The following is a 14,321-nucleotide window of genomic DNA, read 5'->3' as shown; positions in this document are numbered from 1 at the left end:
ATTGGCCAGGTAGCATACATTTCTTTGGGCCACATGTTGTTAAGCTGGTGGTTATTGTGGATGTTATTGATCAGAGTAGGGCCTTGGTTGATAGCCCATGCAGTGGTTTGAGGAGCCTGGCTAGACTAGTTAAACATGTGCAACTCACAGACTTTGTGCCTCAGTACTTATCAGAAGTTTAAATTTGAGTGGGAGAAAGAAAAAGATCAATAAAAATGGAAAATCACAAGATGGGCCAAGAATATTGAAGTTAGGGAAAGCAAAGCCAAGTGACAGATTTTGAATGTTATAAAGAGAAATAGAATTATCAAGCATGGAGTGAAGAAGCTCCAAAAGGCATTTACCCAAATGGAATATCCTAAGAATGAAACTGCTCAGAACATAGTACCTCCAAAAATCTCTACGAAAAAGATCCCTCTAAGGAGGCTGAGAACAAGAATTTAGGCCTAGGTCTAAAAGGTCAGAAACACCAAAGCTAGAAGGCACAGGGCAAGAAGGGTCCAGTTCAGAGAGTACCAACTCATAAGATTTCAACCCAGAAAGTCGCTGTCCCAAAGGCCAAAAAATAAAATAGGCTTCCAAATATTAAATAAATATTATCTCTTATACATGCATAAAATAGAAACAATAATTATTTTCTAGAATTCTAATATTTCTGAGCAATATTACATTTTCCCTCCTCTGTTAAAAATTTGAACTCAGCTAGCAAGGGCAACTGTGATAATTGTAAACTTTATATTGTTGATGTTATATTCATAATGATAGAACTTCAATACAGAGTCACTTAGGCTAAGTGGTCTTAATGCCCATTAAACACATAGGCAAAACAGACAGTTTATACTTTTCCACTGCTAACCCTGTGTCTGGCAGATAAAGCTTGCAGTCTTTGACTGGATAAACTCGATCTCTTGCAGGGGCCTTAAGTTTCCTTCTGCTGCCACAGGCAGTTAATGTTAGATAGTTCTCAACCAACCGAGTTCAGAGTATATAATTTTGCCACCTGAAGTCCAACTTTCAGCATGTACTGTCACCAACATATCTCCCTCAGGCTGGGGTGAATTTTTTGCACATGGGGACAAATCTTTGTTTATATTGACTTATTTGTGTTTTACTGCCTGCTTGCTGTGCTAAATAATAATGAAACTCATGATTATATAATTTTCCTGAGTATAATTTTTTTTAAATTCCTGAACCTAGGAATTTAACTTTAACCTGAGCTATGAGGCTAATAAAGCAGCAACTCAATATGTTTAGCCACACCTATGATGGAAGGGTGTTTATTCTAATGCCATATAATAAACCAAGTACTTTCTGATAAATATTAAGGATACTGTAGCCCTTTAGAAAGTCCATATATGAGCACTGAATACAGTCTATTGAAAACATTTGGCTGACAGCTTGAATTTAGCAGCAATGTGTAGATTATTTGTATATTATACTTCCTTGATGTTTAACTAATTATTTAAGTGACAGCCTGCTTTTATGGGGGCTTGCAGAGTTAGGCTGCTATTGCTACTGCAAATTTTCCACGAGTTGTTAGCCCTTCCTTCTTAAAAAATTACTTTCAATTGCTTTTTCTAGTATTTCTTATTTTAATTTTTATTTTACCATCATGGACTCTTTTGTTTTACCATCATAGAATCACTAAATTTTAGAGTTGGCAAAGACCTGAGCAGTTACCTAGTTCTATACACATACCTGAAATAAATCCCATAATAACATATATCCTCTGCTTGAAGACCTCTCTACTGTGTGATTCCATTCCATGTTGGGACAGGTTTAATTGTTAGGAAGTTGTAGACCTTTCATAGGATATAAATTCCTTCAGGAGAAGGATATATATATATATAAATATATATATATATGTATAAATATATATATATACACATATATATATAACATTCATATGCATATATACATATGTATGTATTTATGTGTATGTGTATATATATGTATATATATACACATACACATATACACATTTAACACAGTGTCTTACATGTAATAGATAACAAATGATTGTTCAATTGAATTTTAAAGGAAAAAGCTCTTGGGCAAGCAGGGGTCAAGAGCTATGCTACAAGCATCCCTTCTCTTATTTCCCAGAAAGGCTAGATTAGATTAAAAAGAAGAAATCTTGAATAAGGAGAAGCCTAAGCACTCCCCACCCCTAAAAGTCAATTCTCAGAAAATTCATAGGAGATCTGAAATCCTTAAACAACAAATAACAAATCCTTCAAGGATACTCTTTGGGAATAAGTACCTACCCCAATTGATATTTTTAATCCGGAAGAGGCATGTATTAGAGTCAGAGAAAAAGAAACCCTTAAAGGGGGAAGATTTGTTTAAAATTTTTAAAAAGCTATCAGATTTGAGCTTTCAATTCTATCTTCCTCTACCTCTTCTGATATCATTAAATCAAAGAACTTTATAATTGGAAGGGATTTCAGCCAATGAATGACAGAATAGAAACTGCATCTATAACAATCCTTGTAAATCATAATCTAGTTTATTCTTGAAGGACACCAGAAATAGGAAACTTATTAAGACAATTCATTATGTTTTTAGACAGTATAATGCTCAAGATGCCTTTCCATATAGTGAGCTAAAGTTTATTCTTTTTTTGGAGGAGATGCAGTTTTCAATCATTAATTCAATGGAGTCATGATAAACAAATCATTTTCTATTACACATGACAACCTTTGGGCATCATTATATATATTCTTCTCCTTTCCTAGAATCTAGGGATAATACTATTCTTTATGAGGCTAAGCCACCATGCATTCTCCAATATTTTTCCCTCCCATATTATTTTGATGCTGTTCCATTGAGAAACTCCATTTTGAGGGGACCCATGTGTTGTATCCTTCACTGAGGACCAGATATTCTGATAAGTAGTGCAGTCAAAGGGGCTTGGCTAGATTCTAGATCACTGGTTCTCAAAATGATGTCTGGGGAAACTTCCAGGTCCCTGAGATGCTTTTGGGGGTATCAATGATATAAAACCCATTTTCATAATAATACAGAAATTTTTTATTTTATAGCATAGTTAAAATTGATAGATCTAACTCACATTAATAAAGGCTCTTTAGAGCAGGCCCTCAATAATTTTTATGGGTAGTCCTGAGACCAGAATTTTTGAGGATAGCTAATTTAGAGGGTACCTGCTGAACATTCTCTCCTCAGGCCAATTACTTTTTCAATCCATGAGATAATAGGGATGCTCCATTTCCTCTGAGAGGGAGATATTCTCAAAGACTCAGAAAATTTAAGAGTTGGGAGGGACCTCAAAGACCACCTATTATAAGTCATATGTGAAACTCACCCCCACTCTAACATACCCAGCAAGTGGTTGTCTAGTCTCTGCTTGAAGAACAATAGGAAAGGAGAATGCTCTACCTTGAGATGGCCCATTCCATTTTTAGAGAGATCAAACTGAGAAAAATTATATTTTTTCCTGATATCAAAACTAAATTTACATTTTCACAACTTCTACCTATTGCTTTAGGTTATACTCTGATTCAAATAAAACAACTCTAATCTCTCCTCCCTATTATATAGACTTTTAAATACTTGGAGGTAACTATCATGTACCCAATGCATCTTCTCATCCAGGTTAAAGATTCCCAGGTCCTTCACCTGATCCTTTTATGACATGGATGCAAGTGCCTCCTTCATCCTAACTGTTCTCCTGTGAATACTCTCTGGATTATAAATGGTGTTCTTAAGCCATGATGTCTAGAAGGGCCCTCAATACTCCAGATAGGTCAGACTTTTATTGGCAGAAACAATATTTTTTGGTCATTGGAAAACAGAATTTTAGTTCTTCCTGATATCATTGGAAATGAGCATACTCAAATTAACCATTTAAAAATTAGTATGGTACAGTCATATATGTATGACTATGTGGTATTTGTGAATATGATAGAAATACAGACTCAGGTAATTGTGCTAAAATTATCTTTGAAATACGAAAGATCATAGTATATTTCATTATCTGTATTTCATATTTATCCCTAGTTTTTATATAGGTAGTGCCCATTCATATTTACATATGTAAAACTGTCTCAAGGTTCTCTCCTGTTTGGAGTATCTTCACATATTATTTTGTTATGTTTTCTTCAGAAAGGCATTAATTAGAATGATTATAAATTATTCACCCTAACTCCTAAACTTTTAAGAAATAACTATTAAACCACAGAGATACCCACTACAGTTCTATAATTTGATTCATGCAAATCTGTCAGGAGTAAAATCAACCACAATTTAATTTCAAATCTTCCCAACCAGCAGCTGTACAATTTATGCACTGCTTTTCTATTTTTACTACTGGATAATGACAATGATGAATGCCTTTACAAGGAAATACATATTCATCAAAAAGGCTCAGTTCAAGACTATACCCCTCCCCAAAGCCTATGAATGTGCAAGACCCATTTTATTTTCCTGTGGCTAGAAATTTATTTGGGAATAAGATGGAATTGTGCCCACAACTGCATCTCATGACAATTTAATAATTCAACTATATTAAACCTGCAGTTCCACTTAGTTGTAACCACAGTAATCAATATCATTAAAGTTGGTGTCAGCTATGATAATATTAGATGCATCAAGATGAACAAATGATCATCTATAGATGGAGTTCACACCCTAGAAATGTATGTATACTCGGTCAAGAGTTATTAATAGGAAGCCACTCCATAGCGAACTAACTACTTGCAGGGTCACTGCTCTCCTGACCTGTTTGTCCATGAAGAGAACAGGGAAGACTTGAGTCTTGGCTCATTAGCAGTGATTTAGATGTTTTATGACAATTTTGAATTTACAAACTGTTCTGTCATGATCAATTACTTTAAATGAAGAATGATAGGAATGCTGGCACATCTTTATAAATTGATTGAGGCCATTTGTTCACAGCACCAAAATATACTGGAATCATATAATCTGTACTGCAAAACAGAATTTCAAATGGCCTACTACTAAAATGGATTGGGAGAATCTTTTTTTAAAAAGAAATCTATGTATCTCATTTTCTCTTAGTGGATCATTTTATATATAGCTTATTTGACTTTTGAAGTCAGCAACATACAGTTACTAAGTTTTCTAAAAGAAACAAATGTATTCTTTTTATTTGTCTATTTAGATGGTGGAATAAGTTTCTCAGCCATCATTGATAGGACAAAATGCTAAATAGATGCTGCTGATAGCAACTTGCTACCTATTCATTTTCTTGTGTAATTAATTTTGAAAGATACCAAGACATGGTTATACTAATGATATTTCATTTTGAGTACAAAATATAACTTCACAGATTTTTTTTCCTGAGGCATATTATGATTCTTGATAGTCAACACAGTTATCTCTAGACATTAACTTTTCAATATTTAGATCTTAATGCTTAACCATATTCTACCTTGGATGAGAATTCATTTTTTTTTTCTCTTAAGCATTTTAAAAGAAATTATGCAGAGCTGTACCAAAAGCAAGACAAGCAGGGCTTTTTTTCAAGATACCAAAATTGAGTGGGGCTATCCCTCCTTCCTAAGCTTGTGGCCACAAACAATTTAACTGGAGGCATTTATCACAGACATAAATACCATCTAATCTTTCCAATATGTCTGTTGAGTCCAGTGTATCTGTTTATCATCATAGTGGCTATATAGGTTTGGATAAGAACAATGTTTTGAAGTAGGTATGCAAAAACATTTTATAGAAATCTACATCTCTCTCTATTTTAAAAAAATAACATACCTCAAATACAATTAATTGACTGTTATATTAAAATACAAAGATATTATTTAGAAAATAGTATAAAGATATGAGATGCTGACTGACACAACTGTCACTTAATATTCCCTGACCAGATCATCTTGCCTGGTGCTGAGGAAATTTCAGTGTCCTGATGCTGATAGAAGCCTTTGTGGTGAAGCAGTCTGATATATCTGGACCGAGTACTGCTTCAGACCAGCTCTCAAATCCAGAGGCAGGCCAATACGTATTCTTTTCTTGTCTCAGTAGGATCAGGTTGAAAGCTTGCCATCCATTAATAAATCTTTGCTACTAAAATTTCTGCTCTTGCCAGTAATTTACATTTAGTATGTAAAAAACCCAAACAAACAAAACCAAAACAAAACATACCACCAAGGGCACTCTATTTCCACTTTCTCAATTTGTCTAACATGTATAGAGCTTTCTTTTGCTTGGCCTCAACTTAGCCTATTAACATCTTATTATTCTGTTTTGTCCACTCCTTTGTTTAGTAGCATATTAAAAATATTCTTATTTATAAACTCAAATTTTATATCAAACTTGTAATAAAGTCTCTGCAAGTTTATAAACTTCATTCCTTCCTACATTGAAACTTATTTCCCATAAAGATCAGAGGCCAAAGTTTACCATTCACCTTATCAGCTAGACATTTACAACTGAACCAGTCCCACTGCTCTGGAAGCCAAGGAAATTGTGAAAAACTAGAGCATACTTCACCTCAACTCTTGACAAAACCTAGGTCAGCACAAATTGGCAGAAAAACAAAAACAAACCAACGAACTCAAACCCAAAATCTCTTTTAAGTCATGTAATGGCCAACTTCTAAAATGTTCAGGGAGGTTTTCTAGTCCAAATTCAAAAGCTTCAGTGGTAGAACTTGAGAAAATTTCAACAGGAACATGTTATTTTAGCAAGCAAGAAGTGAAACAAAGGATATGGAATACAAGGATGGGGAGTTGAGAAGACATTGGATCACTAATGACTGAATAATCCCATAGGGTTTCCACCATCTTAGACCAGCAATAACACCTTCCCTGCTTCTTTGACCAACTGCGCCTGATGAACAGATTGATCTCCAAGGGTCTAATTATTTTTTTCATACACACTTAGCTAACATGATTGAAAAGAAAGAAGAAAAAATAAATAGCAATTAAAAATTAATGAGGTCAAATAACAGATAGAAGAGGAAAAAAAAGAATAATCATGACCTTTGATATACAAATTTATTCAAGAAAAAATTTAAAAGAAATGGAAAAGTAGCTGTAAAATTTATAAAATGCTAAAATAAATAGAAAATTAAATAGGGATTTTAATCAAATTTCTGAAAAAATAAATCAAAGTAGGTATGAATACATTATGAAAGGTAATATGGAACCATGGTATAGATAGAATTATAGATTACCAGTTTATATTTATCATATAAAAACCATTCTTAAAAATTAAGAAAGAAACCCATCTATTTACCTTTTTACCTGCCATGAGCAGTATCTCAGGGTTAAGTGAGCCAAATACCATAATTCCCAACTTTTGGGACAGGGGGTTTGAGAGATTAGAAGATTATTGAGGGATAGTTAGTGAAGTATTGAGGTATGTGTGTGTGTGTGTGTGTATGTGTGCAAGTGAACATTTTGAATTCCCTGGGGGATGGAATACTGCTTCCCCAACATGGCTTAGGACAGTTGGTGATTCAGTGGATAGAGTGCCAAGCTGATAGTCAGGAAGCTCTGAGTACAAATCCTTCCTCAGATACTTACTAGCTGTAATACCCTGAGCAAGTCACATAAGCCTATTTACCTCAGTTTCCTCATATATAAAATGATCTGGAGAAAGAAATGACAAACCACTCCAGATATTTGCCAAGAAAACCCCAATGGGGTCATGGAGAGTCAGACATGATTGAACAACAATAAGATGGCTAAACCCAACCTCAATGACTCAAGGAAGTTTCACATGAAGTGGTACAATGAAGGTGAAGGCCAACAGGTCTTAGAGACAGGATTTCAAGATGTTCCCTGCTCTGTTGATAACTTTCTTTTTAGCCCAGACCTACCTTGTTTTCTTCCTATGGATGGTTTCTGGATATCTCCTCAGGTTTCTTTACACACACACACACACACACACACACACACACACACACACACACACACACAAACACATACACAAACACACACACACACACACACTCACCATATCCCTCTTGCCCCAGGCATCAGAATTCATAGTTGTGGCTCAGAAACTGCAATACTTTCTGTGATTATAATTATTGGTACTCCTTTTCAGTCAAATATACTAGTTATACAGGAGACATTATTATAATAATTATTTTTGGACTGGTTTGGTGATGTTATTGGTATAGGAAACTCCCAATGATGCATTTTCCCTTACAGAGGCAGATCAATACCTGCTCAGACATTTATAGTGTTACAGAGTTGCTTGAGTTCACTGAGAGGTTCATTGATTTGCCCAGGATCACAAGGTCACTTTTTTTCAGAGGCAAGACATGAATGAAAGTTATCTGAGGCTCACTCTCTATCTTCTATGTCATGTTGCAATCTTTTATTTTTAACCCATTCACATTTTATTAAAAAAAAAACATATGCCACAAATCAAGATCCAGAATAATATGCTTTACTCCTTTGTAAAGTAGTAAAACCACATCTTCCAGAACTTATGAAATATTTAGTCAATTTTTCTTTAATTCAGTTCAACAAAATTTATTCTGTGCTCTCTACAGACTGAGCTTTCACTCTCCTGTGACTTGGTCTGACTGAGAACACAACTGTGCTTTTTGCCCATAGTTGGCATACATGTAAAGATTTGGCTTTAGGTTTGGTTGCTAGAAGAATCAGTTTTTCACTTTCTCTTCATTTTTGTTTGTTTCTTGTTATTGTGAACTATTTGTAAGCTTTGTTCATAATTAAGTTTACATCTTCAACTACTGAGTATAGGTGCCTTGCCTTATTGGCTTTGCGTGTTAGAAGGAGATGGCATACAATTCTGATATTTTTGCCAAGAAAACCCCATGAAGAATCAGGCAAGACTGAATAACAACAGATTCTATGAACCTGTAATCCTATATCTATCCCTGAATTTCAGAGTGGTTATGAAATGACTGAAGGACTAACAATGATAACATATAAAGGAACATTTCAGAGCTTCATAGATTTGGATACAGAGGTACCTTAAATCTCATCTTGCCCAACACCTTCATTTTTAAGATGAGGAAATTGTGACAAGTGAAGTTACTTTTCTAAGATTGTGTGCATGTTTGTGTGAGTGTGTAGGCAAAATTTAAACTTGAACCCTAATTCCATGACTCCAAACCAAGTGGCCTTTTTCAATGAATCACAGTGTCACAAGGCAGAAACAACAAATTCACAAATATCTTACCTTCAGACATTCCTCTTGCTTGAAAAGGTCCTCAAAGTCTTTAGCACAGAGGTCAGGGGTATTAAGAAGAAATTCCACTTCGGATATGGTTTGTGTGACCCGAAGAATCTCAGCAAGATAAGTAGAAGGCACATAAGAGGTTTCCAAAGGCAAACCTTCAGTCATCACCATTGTTGTTTCTTCATGAACAGTTTGCTGGTATAGATATACAATAGAACGTTCTTTTAGCTTCCTAATAATTTGAAAAAATACCTAGTGTTTTGATACAAGTTCCATTTCTCTAAAAACAGGTGAAAACCAATTACAAATGGATAATGGCAAATAAAGGAGAAGTTTCAATTAAATCAAAGAAGACATTTCCAAACTCTGCTTTGGAATTAGTAACCTAGGATACATATGGTAAACACACTCTATGAAATACTGGAAAGCAGCATAGTACAGGCAAGAGATATAACAGAGGTCATCCCTGGGAATGGAAGGTGGACTGCAGTGCATACTCTTCTGTCCTAGTGGTGTCCTTTAACCATCATCCACTTCTCCACCTAATCCCCCATACTATGAGGCATCTAAGTATAGGGGATAAAATGCTAGGCCTGGAGTCAGGAGGATCAGAGTTCAAATATAGCCCCAGTCACATATTAGTCATATGGCCCTGCACAAATCATTTAACTTGCCTGCCTCAGTTTACCCAGAAGCAAAATGGGGGTGATAATAACAACTACCTCCCATGATTGTTATGAAGATTGAATAAATTATTTGGAAAGTGTTTAGGACAATGCCCAGCATATTATAGCCATTTAATACGTGCTCATTTATTTTCTCATCCACTGTCTTACTACTAATTCTTGTTACTTATTAATTCAACAGATTAGATAAGGGCTTGTCATTTTGATTCTCCTGAGTGGAATTTATATTTTGAAAGTCCCCTTAACTATTTTTAAGGTTAACTATAGTAAACTACACTTCTCTTTTTGTGAATATCCTTTTCCTGCTCTGGGTTTCTAAGAGTGTTGGTAGCCTAAAGCTCTAAATAGAACTGTCCTGGGATCTCTCAGATTATAATTCTGCTCTGTTCTATGCCACCCTCCATATTGTTCCTTCATGCTCTCACAAAGAGCAAAAACATTTGACTGGCCAATTTAGAAACATAGGAGCCATATTTCTGTGAGGCTAACACACTAGGGCATCAGCCCTTGCCTGGAGTTATCCATCCTAGTTATAAATTTAGACTGAAGACCAGCCGTCCTCAGAACCAATGTGACGAGGTGTTCTTAACCACTATTATACCTAGATCTCTGAACACTAAGAGGTGCTTTGGAAAGGTTTGTTGTTTGGGTCAACTGAAAGCTACAGTTTCAATGGAATTGAAGAAATTCTGTTAAACCTATAAACACAACCATACAGTACTGTGGAGTCTTCCAAAAAAGACCATTTTCCACAAATGTGAGGTGAATAAAATGAAGTCATTCAGTTATGTGTTCACAGAACCAATCTTCCACAAGTTGACAAGATGTTAAACTAGCTTTATAAATGCTACACTGTTGTTTTCTTTTCCTTTCTTTTGTTTTGCAAGATTCTTGTGTGTCATGCATAATTGAAAGTTACATACTTATAGCATAACCACTTTGTAAAAGCTAACCCAAATTAATTGACTAGAGACAATTCTCTTTCCTTATGCAAATCCAAATTTACATAAAGAATTCTAAAGGAAATCCACATTCCAAAACAAACTACCTAGGTTAACTTTACTGTACAGTACTGTGCTGCCCCTTCCCTCTTGCCCCTCAGTTCTGTGCTCCATGGCCTCCACCCCTGCCACCCTACTCTCCCCCCAAACTAAAAAACTCCCTCCTCCAAGTAAAAGCAGAAGAGAAGTGTGGAGAGATCACCACCTCTGCAGCCGGACAGGTGCTTGGCTTGAGACCTCCTGCCGCATCTGTCCAGCCACCCATGTGTCTTCCAATATCCATGTTGCAGTATCTCATTTCTGTCACTGGCCCTCTCCCAGGTATCAGTCCTTTGAGGTTTCTTCCTCCTGTTCTTTCTTCTCTGTTCCTGACCCTGACCTGTGCTTAAACTCTGTGCCTAGCCCCCTCTCACCAGGTGTGGACAGCATGCTCTGACCCTTCTTCTCTCCCTTCCCTCTCTTCCCCATATCTTCAGACAAATTCTCCTTATATTAAAAATCACTTTTCCCAGAACAGTCCATTTATGTAAAGTGAAAACACTCTGTATGCCTTGTATTCCTACAGTTCAGTTTTGGGTACACACACTTATAGGGCATGCATTAATAAGGAAATCTCTTTAAGTACACATATTTTTAAATAAACTAAAATATAAACTTGACTTGGCATTAGACTATAGTATTAACTAAGCAATTATTTTTCTCTCCAATTACCACAATGTTAACTCTACAATAACATTTTTCCAAGTTGAAATAAATGATTCTTCCCAGTTCATTTGACAAGGTAATACCAGCTAGCAGAACTATCTCACAATTTAAATTGGTTTGCTGAAAAGTGTCCAATTAGATAGTAAATGGTTAAGAGGTTTTTGTTAAAATTCCAAATTAGCCATTATTTTTCCACTTTGTTTTGTACCAGTGTGGATTTAAAAGGAAGCAACATGGTAGTAGCAGTGTCAAACTTTTGTAGACCACATGCAGTCTGTGGGATACAAACATGACATCTCTGGTGTAGTGAATAGAGAATTAGGTTCATAGTTATGAAGACTTGGGTTCAAGATCTACTTCTGGAACATTCTGCCATGTCACTAACCATGAGAAAGTAGCTTAACCTGTCTCTGACTCCATCAGCTCTTCAAGACTTTTACTAATGGAGCAGCAAAACCCACAAAAGAACATCCTGAGATCATTTTCCAACCAAACACCTGAAAACCATGATCAAGGAACAAACTTAGATATCATCTTCCAGGAAATTGTCAGGGAAAATTGCCCTGCTTTCTAGAAGCAGAACATAAAATAGAAATTGAAAGAATCCACTAATCATCTCCTGAAAGAGATCCCAAAAGGAAAACTCCCAGGAATATTATAGCCAAATTCCAGAGCTCCAATGTCAAGGAGAAAATATTGCAAGCTTCTAAAAATAAAGAATTCAAGTACTGTGGAGCCACATGTTGGATAGCACAGGATCTAACAGCTTCTACATTAAAGGATCAGAGGGCATGGAATATGATATTCCAGAGGGTAAAGGAATTGGAATTACAACCAAGAATTACATATCCAACAAAACTTTGTATAATTTTTCAGAGGAAAAAAATGGGACTTCAATGAAAAAGGGGACTTTCAGGTATTTCTGATGAAAAGATCTGAACTGAATGGAAAATTTGACTTTCAAATACAAGACCCTTGGGGGCAGCTATGCACTAGCCCTAGATTCAGGAGGACCTGAGCTCCAATCTAGCCTCAGATACTTGACAGTTACTAGCTCTGTGACCATGGGCAAGTCACTTAACACTCACTGTTCCGCAAAACAAAATCAAATACAAGACTCTAGAGAAACATAAAAAAGTAAACAGGAAAAAGAAATTAAGAGGGATGTTAAAAGGTTAAACTGTTTACACTCCTACATGGCAACTTTCTCAGTATTAGGGCAGATGATAGAACTAGATTTAGACAGAGGGCACAAGTGGGAATTGATTATGAAGGGATGATATCTACAAAGTATTTTTTTTGTTTATCTTTTTTTGTGGGGTGGTTGGAGTTGGGAAAGATGCCTAGGGTCATGAAGTGGGTGAGTGTCTTGTGGCTGAGGCCAGATTTGGGCTTGGGTCCTCCTGGGTCTGGGGTGGGTCCTTTGTCCGCTGTATCACCTAGCTGCTCCACGGTGACATCTTTAGGGTAGAATTGAGGCCTAACAGGAATGCACTGATGGAGGGGGAAGGGGAGAGGTAGAATGGGGTAAAATCCCACATGAAAGAAACAGGAAAGGGCTTATGGAATAGGGAGAGAGGTGGGGAGGAGCAGGGTAGTAAATGAACTTTATACTAGTCAGAATATGTTCAAAGACCTTAATCTCATCAGAGCTGGCTCAAGGAGGGATTAACACACACACCCAATTGGTTGGAGTAATCTATTTAAGATGGGCAGTAAATGAACTTTACACTCATCAGAATAGGTTCAAAGACCTTAATCTCATCACAATTGGCTGAAGGAGGCAATAACATACACACTCAATTGGGTGGAGTAATCTATCTAACCCTGCAGGAAAATAGGAGGGGAAGGGGATAAGGAGGGAGGGGCAAAAGAAGGGAGGGCAGATTGGGGGAGGGGGCAGTCAGAAGCAAATCCCTTTTGAGAAGGATAGGGTAAAAGAAGATAGATAATAGAGCAAATATCATGGGGAAGAGAATATGATGGAGGGAAAAAGTTAAGAGTAATAGTGAAAAAGAAAAAAGGGGGAAATTGTACAAAAATAATATTTATAGCAACTCTTTGTGGTAGCTAAGAATTGGAAATCAAAGGAATGTGCATCAATTGGTGAATGACTGAAGAAGCTGTGGTATATGATTGTAATGGAACATTATTGTGCTATAATAAATGACAAGCAGGATGATTTCAGAAAAACCTGGAAAGATTCACATGAACTGATGTATAGTGAAGTGAGCAGAAGCAGGAAGACATTGTGCACAGTGACAGCAGCATTGTTCTATGAGCAATTGTGAATGAAAACTACTCTCAGCAATATAATGATCCAAGACAATCCCAAAGGGCTAATGATGAAGCATACTATCCACCTCCAGAGAAAGAACTGATTTTGATTGAATGCAGACCAAAAGAAAGAAAGAAAGAAAGAGTACTTGTGGATTGTACATATTTAACCTATATCGAATTAGTTGCTATCTTGTGGAGGGGGGCGGAAAGGGACGAAGGGAGAAAAATTTGGAACTTTAAATCTTATAAAAATGAATGTTGAATAATACCTTTATATTTACTGGAAAAAATAAAAAATTAAAGAATTAAAAAAAAAGGCTTTTACTAAGAGAACAATTCCTAATCTACATTGGCCAAGGGTATTTCTTTATCTCTATATTGGTGAAAACACAAATTCAGATAAAAATTCTTTATAAATACATTGATAAATTTCTAGCAAATTTATTATGATTATCAACCAAGAGGATAATTAGTTCTAAAATTTCAATGC

General features: G+C 35.9%; 1 protein-coding gene across 1 annotated transcript in view; it reads right to left on the bottom strand.

Annotated features, from left to right (window-relative positions):
* DMD (dystrophin) overlaps positions 1-14,321 on the bottom strand; it is a 2,325,391-nt gene that overhangs the window by 1,358,825 nt on the left and 952,245 nt on the right. Inside the window, 1 exon segment of the mRNA XM_043994767.1 lies at positions 9,160-9,354. Coding sequence (XP_043850702.1) covers positions 9,160-9,354 — 195 coding nt within the window.

Source organism: Dromiciops gliroides, chromosome 3, assembly GCF_019393635.1.
Source record: "Dromiciops gliroides isolate mDroGli1 chromosome 3, mDroGli1.pri, whole genome shotgun sequence".
NCBI lineage: Eukaryota > Metazoa > Chordata > Mammalia > Microbiotheria > Microbiotheriidae > Dromiciops > Dromiciops gliroides.
The sequence above is the reverse complement of the archived record's forward strand: the minus strand, read 5'-3'. Positions and strand labels throughout refer to the sequence as shown.